The sequence below is a fragment of the Gopherus flavomarginatus genome, chromosome 3 (genome assembly GCF_025201925.1).
Source record: "Gopherus flavomarginatus isolate rGopFla2 chromosome 3, rGopFla2.mat.asm, whole genome shotgun sequence".
Lineage (NCBI taxonomy): Eukaryota > Metazoa > Chordata > Testudines > Testudinidae > Gopherus > Gopherus flavomarginatus.
Window position 1 is genome coordinate 120,750,324 of NC_066619.1, and position 8,976 is coordinate 120,759,299.

The following is an 8,976-nucleotide window of genomic DNA, read 5'->3' on the forward strand; positions in this document are numbered from 1 at the left end:
ACTTTCATCAGAGAAATGTCATCCCTGTTCTGTAAATGGGTTTGATTCTAGACTAATCTGCATCCCCTTGAGCTGTCGTAGTATTTCATACTTACCTGATGGGAATGTTGTTACGTGTCCAGGTAATCTCTGGCTCGGGGTAGGAGTCCACTACACACATGAATTTAGTGACCTCTTCTACTAGTGCGTCCACGGTTTCCAGAGGAGTGTTGATAAGGGGAGCTACAGAAAGAAGGGGTGATAACATGCAATTTCAATCCTGGGTTTCTTCTGAGCAATGACTGCTAATTCATCAAACACCTGTTGACTTCACAGGCACAAACCAATGGGACTCTGCTTCTGTGTAGGGCCAATGTAAGTGGGGTCACCTCCTGACCCCTTCCCTGGAATTCAGCAATTCTCTGACATGGAACTAGGCCACCCATAGCCTGACAGTGGAGCTGGCAATTCTCTGCACCCCCAGCACTCGCAAGTCTGCACACTCTTCCAATACACACTGGGCCTCCTGCACTAGCACAGTTGAACAGAGGTTCCCATAGGCATTTATTTCCTGGTTTCTTTGTCATGTTTTTTTCTTAAACTCTCTAAGGGATAGACCATGAAGTTACCCCAAATCTGGTGTGATTCAAAGAGTCACAGTTCAGTTCCTGCTTCCCTCTCCACGCCCCCTCAGCAGCAGTGGTTGGCATGTTGCAGGGTCGGGGGCAGATCCTAGGCTTTGCCCACTACCTGCCTGCACAAGGGGACCTAGTGCCCCCCAGCAGCAGATGCTCATCTGTGCATGGACCAGCAATGCTGGATCTACATGGGAATAAGGGGGCTCCTTGACACCCCTGTGTGAGTGTATAAGGCGATGGGCCACTGATGCCAAAAATGATCCTTGTCATTAATGCAGACTGTTTCAGTTCTATTGTATTTCTTTATTTTTAAAAAAATGTGTAATACTATTACTGACATAGGGATAATTTATAAATGCCCCTGAGATACAGCAATACCACAGCCTGACTGATACACAACTTCTTGTTTCTTTTTCCTTAATCAGCTAGTGCCCAGTGTGATGCAGATAATAAATAACTTTATCTTACATTTATTATCGGGCACCCATCATCAACTGAAATGCTGCTTTATCTTTAGAAAGGTATTTTCCAAGCCGCATGGTAAAAGCTGAAGCATAATTGGTAGAGAACAAAAGGCACCTCTCATAACTATTTTCCATCCCTGCGGTGATCCCAGCAACCAAAGATACACAACCAGTAACTCTTAACGTATGACTGGTAGAGACACACATCCAGTACTTGGTACACTGGATTTCATTGACAGCTGTGCATATATTTGAACTAGCCATCTGCTTCTCTGTGAAATACTGCAGTGAACGTGAAGGAGCAACAAGAGAAATCCCAGTGACCTTTAAACAGTACAAAGAAAATTACCGTGCCCATACATAAATTACTAAATAGACATACTGTGTTTACTGCAGAGATGTCTGGTACATTTTGATGTCTCTTGGTGGAAAAAATCTTGCCTGCACTATGTCTGCTTCCTCTCTAGCCAATACAATCAATCTGAAATATTCCTGAGCACTAAAATGTACCGAAAATGTATGGCAATGTGAGGCCCAAATGAGACATTTAGATGGTATAGTATTGAATTTGTGCCTGATTCTTTTCTCACTTACCTGGGTGTAACTTAGGACTCCATTGGCGTTATGGAGTCCAACTGGAGTAAAATTGAGGAGAATCAGGCCCTTCATGCTAACTATACCTTTCAAGTTCATATTATTGTACAGTATTTTTGAAAATTGCTCCTAAAACATGTTTACGCTGGTAAAATTTCTTTTCAATATGACTGCAAACTGCTCCTAGTGATCAGTAATTACATATATGTGAAAAACAAATCATAATTCTGCAGCTAAAAGAAACAAGATAGTTGCATCAGGTTATCACTGCTTTAAAGGATGCAGGATGTTTGCTTATTACTGCCTAAGAAGTCTTTTCCTCATTGTTCACAAGGGTTACAGCTGGGGTAAAATCCTGGCCCTGTTGAGGTCAATGTGAGTTTTATCACTGATTTCAGTGAAGCCAGGATTTCACTCCAGGTCCTATTGAAAAAGGCGTTAAGAAAATGATTGTATTGAAATGTTAGAAAACACACACTAGAGGCACTTTTTGAAGTCATTTACTGTTGCTAGTCCGTTTTCTGCCCTAAGTCTGTTCATGTTAAAGAGGACTTCGTTATTTTGTGAATCAGATTTTATGGCTGGGTCCTATTATGGGATGGGTTGGTTGCAATGGCTTTCTTGTATGCGATATTTTAAATGATATTGGCGTGCCTAGACCTGGGGAATGATGCATTTTGATCTCAAGCTACTTTAATTAATGAATTAACTAAAATGCATCCTGTATACTGCATACGGACTGTATTCATGAGATAAATGTAGCTATGTTAAGGGAGAATGGAGTAACAGCTGATCTACTGGATGTTTTATTGATAGTACTTTGCTCATCAGGCAAAACAAGATCCCCTAAGAATTAGGTAGTAAACAGATACAGTAGGCACAATTAAAGAGCTTTATTTTACCTTTTTACAAGTGGATAAATTACCATTGGCACTAGCACTATTCTGCTTTATGGGCCTAATCCAGCTCCCATTCAGATTAATGGCATAACTCTCAGGGCAGAATTAACCCCTAAATGTATAGGGAATAGCCTCCAAACGACTATCAGAAAAAGAGTTAAAAGAAAACTTGTTAACAGTGCCCTCTGTTGCTTTCTAAGCCTTTATAACAATAATGTTAATAACTGGGGGTATCCTGCACTTACCTTCCTATCTTTTTATTTTCCCATATTAAAATTTAATGTTGGGATAATAGAGAAGATTGAGAGAGCTTTATTTTGCTAGAATGAGAGAAAAGGAGGACACAGGTCCAAGAAGTACTTGGTGTGTTTTTGTGACACACTAATTTGTAGGCCGTGCCACCATTTTGTTTCTGTCCAGAGAGAGATCCCCAAAATGGCAGTGACGGGTGCTTATTTAGAGATTAACATAAAAAAAACTCCTGGTGTTGATGAGAACCAGTGCTTTCCCAGCCAGAAAATCACATGAAATCAAATGGTGTCCACATTGCCAATGTTTAAATTAATTGAGAAAAATGCACAGTACCTCATGCCTAGGTTTGAGAAACCAGCCAACACTTTTGTGTGCTGCAGCACACAGGTCAGTCAAGACTATGCTTCTGACATTTTTAGATAACATTATAACTTTAGATAGCCTCATCAGACATATAACTTCTCCATCCTTAAGGCCATTCAGGTGCCATTTTCCTGGGCATCAAGGTGAGTTTAGGAAGTAGTAAAAGGATTCACAGTCAATATTAAAAGTTTCTAGTGTTCATTACTTACAGTGAGAAGATAGTGGACCCTGTTCTAAGTTCAGTCCATCTGTGAGTACTGGGTTGTTTATTTTTAAATTAAACTTTTTTAAGTGAACGAATGAAACAGAAAAATAAAATTTACCCCCATTCCAGCACTGTAGACTCTTGGAAATAGTGAAATTTCTCTAACTATGAACCGCACTTGTGTGCATTTCTGACCATTGCTGGTCCAGCTTTGCTGCAAAACCTATCAAAGATATTATTTTGTGGTCTTTTCAGCACACTTGGTTGCATTCACATGTTCAGACTCACTCGTGAAACATGACAATTGACATGAACATGATGTTTATCTTTCTTAAAAAGAAAATCCAATGCAAATGTTTCATGAAAGGGCAGATGTCTCCATCGCATGATGGTATCAGAAAAATAATTTCTATCTTGTTTTATTTTCTTGTCTCCACAGTCTTGCTACTATCTACCATGCTCTTCCCAAGACTTATCTAGTATTGCTGCCTTAATACAAAACCTTGGTGCCAATTTCTGTGTCAACACATTTGGAAAGCAAGCAAAACAGTCTCATCACTGGTTATAGGTATTCATCTTGACTTGGGCAGAGCTATTGGCATAATAGGTGACTAGCCGCTTCCTCTTGGGTTAAATTTCTTTTTCCAGAGACAGTGTAGTTTATGGTATATTTTGATCCGGTCCAAATAATCAATATGAAAAAATAAAGTCACATTAGCCTAGCTGACAGTTGGGTTCCCATATGGTAAATCTTCAGGTCCCATTACAAAAGTTGCATTTGCATCTCACGGAATTTTCTGAACTGATTTTTAGAATCTCAGATTGGCTACTTATTGTGGTGTGTGTATATACGCATTATGTAGGCATTTTATATATACACATATATGAATTATATATACAAATATGATTTATACATATACATACATAGATGCACCAGAATATCATATATCTTTCAATCCTAACACATAGTATACCCATCAGTAGCTAAGTCTTAGTAGCTTCCTTTGACATGACAAACACCCATCCTATGCAAACTGGACCCAAAGAACATCCTTGCTCTTTACAGTGACACTAAGTGCTATCTGTAAATAAACCCCCTTCAGCCTTAGGTAGAAATGCAGGATTATTTCATCATTATCCTCTAAAGACAATAAAGAAATGACAAGACTAGTGAAACTGAAAGCAGTGCATTTATACAGTTTTCAGAAATGACACTAGGGTCCCGATTTACAAGTCTCACCTCTCCTTATAAAAACTCCTTAACCAGTCACAAAAGCTAAGAGAAGATGAAGGCTGTTTAAACAAACCTTTTGGAAGTTTTTCAGCTAAGCTGAAGGCCGCCAGGGTGAAGATATGTACGAGTGGAATGTTCATTAAGTCTTTCATGGTTAATCCAGAATCATACAAGGCTCCTTTAGGCAAAGTGCACTGATTTCCCGGCCGGTTTCATTTTAAACCATAGTTTGTTACAAAGTGCCTCAGTTAATGACTGTCTCTGCTGAGGAGTGTATGGGATCTAACTATAATCAGGAATTCTCAGACGTGGCTGCAGTGATGGACATGGCCAGCTGGTGTGCGTCCACTTAGGTCAGTACGAAAATGTGGGGCTCATGAAACAAGAGAAAGCAAATCCCTTTAGAATTCCTTTTGAGCAAAGAGAGTGGACTACAATGGTCGAATGCCTTTCCAAAACAATAACCTGACCCCGTACAGCACGAATTGCCAGCCTTTACCCCAGCCCAAGGTAAATACACTAGTAATACATATGTTTGTCATTGACACTGGATTTTCTTTCAACTTGGTCCTCTCTTTTTCTCCTTCTCTCTCTCTTGTCATAATCCCTGGTGAGTAGCTGAAATATGCCACCTGTTCAGAGAGCACTTTTCTTTTGCTTAGTATGTACATCTGCTAGAGCACGAGATGTTTGAACCTGTGAACTGAAAGCTGGTCTTGTTTATCAAGGAGACTGTCAGTTCTCCAGATTGGTTGCAGCAAACTGAGAAAGCAGTGTCATATCCTGCAAATAGACTCTTGAACCCGTACAAGCTTTGGGAAAGTGAAAGATTAACAGCTATCAGGGGAAGTTTCTCAATTTGTGCTCTAGAGGACCAAGTGTATTTCATTATAATCTCAGCAACAGCATGGTCAATTCAGGCAACAGCTGATGTATTCATTTTATGAAATATACATGTTAAATCTAGGCATGACTATCTCAGTGATTTCTTCTTATTAGCCAAATCTATATTGAAAAACAAAGCACATTTTCAAGAGACCTCAATACAACACCTACATATGCACCCAATTTTTATTTATTGAATATTTATTTGTGTGTGCAGATGCCCAGCATTTGCGTGTGTCCCAACCATGCCAGCAGTACGGATTAGAAAGTTTAGTCTCAAAATTTTCAAAAATGGCCGCTAATTTTAGGTGCCTCATTTTTTTTAATTTACTTCATTGTATCTTCACTTCCTGAAGATGGGCCCTGAAAAATTGAGGACCCCAAGATTAGTGAAAAATTTTGAAAGTATAGGCCTAAAGAACTATTTGAACTGCAACTACCGAATATCTGGGCTCTTCCCACATCCCCCACCTTGTGTGCCTACTGTAGACCAGGAGTCACTTGTCGTGAACGTGCTAAAGCGCTGGTCAGGGAAGGAAGGAAAGTACTACCTATCCACGGAGAACTAGCAGGGGCAGTAGCAGTCCTGAAGCATCTTATAGAGTGAAGAGCTCAAAGGGGCTAGATGGAGGAGTAGGGGAATACGTGAGGTTTGGATTCAGAGCACAGATACTGGAAAAACCTCAGCAAAAGCAGGGGGCCGCCTTTTTGTTGTGATTGTACTTCCTCTGGCCAATGGGGTCCTGGTCCATGACTGGGGCTCCTTTGGTACTACTATGTCAATAATATCAATAATATAGAATAAAGAATGGGAAAATCTGAAAGGGAGGAAAACAGAGCACTAGGGTTCCAGACAAATTGCTCTAAGAGTTGTAGATTTCAATGCATCTGATGAAGTTGGTATTCACCCACAAAAGCTTATGCTCCAATACGTCTGTTAGTCTATAAGGTGCCACAGTACTCTTTGTCACTTTTTACAGATCCAGGCTAACACGGCTACACCTCTGAGATTTCAGTAGTGAATGTGGTCCTTTTTATAGGTGTTTTTAGCCATCCTAATAAATATTTTTAAACTCTAAGTGTGGTTTGAACACCTATAGAAAGGTCACTGTTTTCTTGTTAGTTCTATAGCAGTTTGCCATAAAGGTAGACAGGAGGGGGTAAGGGTGAAACCTAAGGCACAAGAGAAAGCAGAGAGAAAGGGGAGGAAGAGAGAAACAAGGGGAATTTGGGGGAGGATGCAGGATATCAGGAAAGGACAAGAAAGGTCTTTGAGGAGTCAGGGTTGCAATGTATACAAATAGAGTAGTATCCCTTTAAATAGTTTGTGAGACATCTAGTGGCACTCACTGTGTTTTTTAGTTTTGGAGCTAGCAGAAGCCAGGCAGAGCAGAGCAGAGAGAGAGAGAGAAAGAGAGAGAGAGAGTGTGTGTGTGTGCCCGCGCACACAGGGCTGGTGCAAGGATGTTTTGCACCCTAGGCGAAACTTACACCTTGTGCCCTCCCCTGTCCTTGAGCCCCCGCCCTGAGGCACCCCCCCTCCACCCTGAGGCACCTCTCCACCCCAGCTCACTCCTGCTCTATCCCCTCCCTGAGCACCCCATCGCTGCTTCACTTCTCCCGCCTCCCAGGCTTGTGGCGCCAATCAGCTTCGGTGCCGCAAGCCTGGGAGGTGGGAGAAGTGAAGCAGCCATGGCATGCTCATGGAGAAGGTGGGGCAGGGGTGAGCTGGGGCTGAGAGTTCCCCTACGTGCCACTCCCCCCCTTACTTGCTGCAGGCGGCCCTTCCCACGCTCCCCTGCCCCAGCTCCCTCCACCTAAATGCCGACGGGGACCAGGGCGGCTGAAGATCCGGCCTCCGCGGTTGCTGCAGAAGAAAATGCCGCCCCCCAAAATCCTAGTGCCTAGGTGACCTCCTAGGTCGCCTAAATGGTTGCACCGGCCGTGTGTGTGTGTGTGAGAAAGAGAGAGAGAGGGAGAGAGAGAGAGAGCAGAGTCAGGATGAGCTCTATCCTGGCATCTGGTGGTGACTTATCGGGAATGTGGAAAGGAATTTCAGGTATTTGCAGTGGCACACCCACCCGACCTAGCATAGCCCACGGCAGCCTGGGATGGTTATTTTGACAGCTCTGGGATCCCCAATTTCTTTGTTATTGGGGCAGGAGGAATAAAGTGATTATGTGAATGAGGAACTATGAGACTGCTTTATGACAGAGATGTCTCAACATCACTTAAGTGGCACTTGCTAGACAAGGGACATGAGTGCCAAAACCCAGTGAATTGAGAGAGGTTGGGGACTGGTGTGTGGACCTGACTGCATGGGCCCCTTTTGAGGGCCTGGAACACCAATTGCACAGCCTCCTCTCTCCACTGTTGAAGAGCAGAGCTAATTTTGATTCCATTAGGAGTCCATCTAGAGGCTGTTGAGTTGAATTCACGTTGGGCCAATGGTGCACCAGCACCAGGGCTCCCCTATTACAAGCTGAAATCACTAAAAGAGCTAAGCTTTCTGAGCTGAGATCACTGAGTGCTGTGTTAACTAGTGGGGGAGCCTGAAGATCTATTGCTAAGCGACTGGCAGAGCGGAGCAGTTTGCAGCATATTGGAGCAGCCCATGGAACACTGAGCAGAGTGGAGTGGTTTGTGGGGACAGCTGGAGCTGCTCACGGGTCGGCTGGAGGAGCGGCACAGCTGGTGGAGTGGAGCTCGTTGTGGTGAAGGCTGCAGCAGAACTCCACAGAGGCGGAGCAGTTGGCCCTGGCCCACGTAAGGTGCCCCTTAACACCCTGTGTGTGCACCCCCTCCCATTTCCAACCAGGCTGGGAGGGATAAAACTCTGCAGATAAACTTTTGAACTCTGGGGTGGCACTGACCAGAGACTTTCAGGTTGTTGGACTTTGAGGTGATTGGACTTAAGACCCTAAGGGGGAAAGGACATTGCCAAACATACTTGAAGATGGGGGTTTTTTTGCTTATGGTTTGTGTTATCATCCTGTTTGTGGTGTTTCTCCAATGTGATGCCGCATTGTTTCCCTCCTTTATTAAAAGGATTTTGCTACACTCAGACTCCGTGCTTGTGAGTGGGGAAGTATTGCCTCCTAGAGGTGCCCAGGGGGGTGGTATGTAATTGTCCCAGGTCACTGGGTGGGGGCTCGAGCCGGTTTTGCATTGTGTTATTGAAACGGAACCCCTGGATACTGAACCCGGCCCTTGTTGCTACCAACTCAGAGGGGCAGAAGGGTTACGTATGTGTGTGTATGTGTATGTGTGTGTATAAAAAACAACATGGTTATTTAGGAGCCACTGTTCCTCTAGTAGGGTTGTCAACTCCAAGATTGTCCTGGAATCTCCAGGAATTAAAGATGAATCTCTAATTAAAGAATATGTCATGTGATGAAACTTCCAGGAATACATCCATCCAAAACTGGCAACCCTATGTGTCTGTGTCGTTTCTTCATATTGT

The 8,976-nt window shown here is 43.1% G+C and overlaps 1 protein-coding gene across 1 annotated transcript in view; it reads right to left on the minus strand.

The window, feature by feature from the left end:
* The window catches only part of MUSK (muscle associated receptor tyrosine kinase), an 84,294-nt gene extending 79,418 nt beyond the window's left edge, over positions 1–4,876 (minus strand). The window contains exons 1-2 of the mRNA XM_050943259.1: positions 4,702–4,876; positions 96–222 (exon numbers count right to left, since the gene is read on the minus strand). Coding sequence (XP_050799216.1) covers positions 96–222; positions 4,702–4,780 — 206 coding nt within the window. The 5' untranslated portion in view covers positions 4,781–4,876. The remainder of the gene's footprint in view (positions 1–95; positions 223–4,701) is intronic.
* Between the last annotated feature and the right edge of the window lie 4,100 nt (positions 4,877–8,976).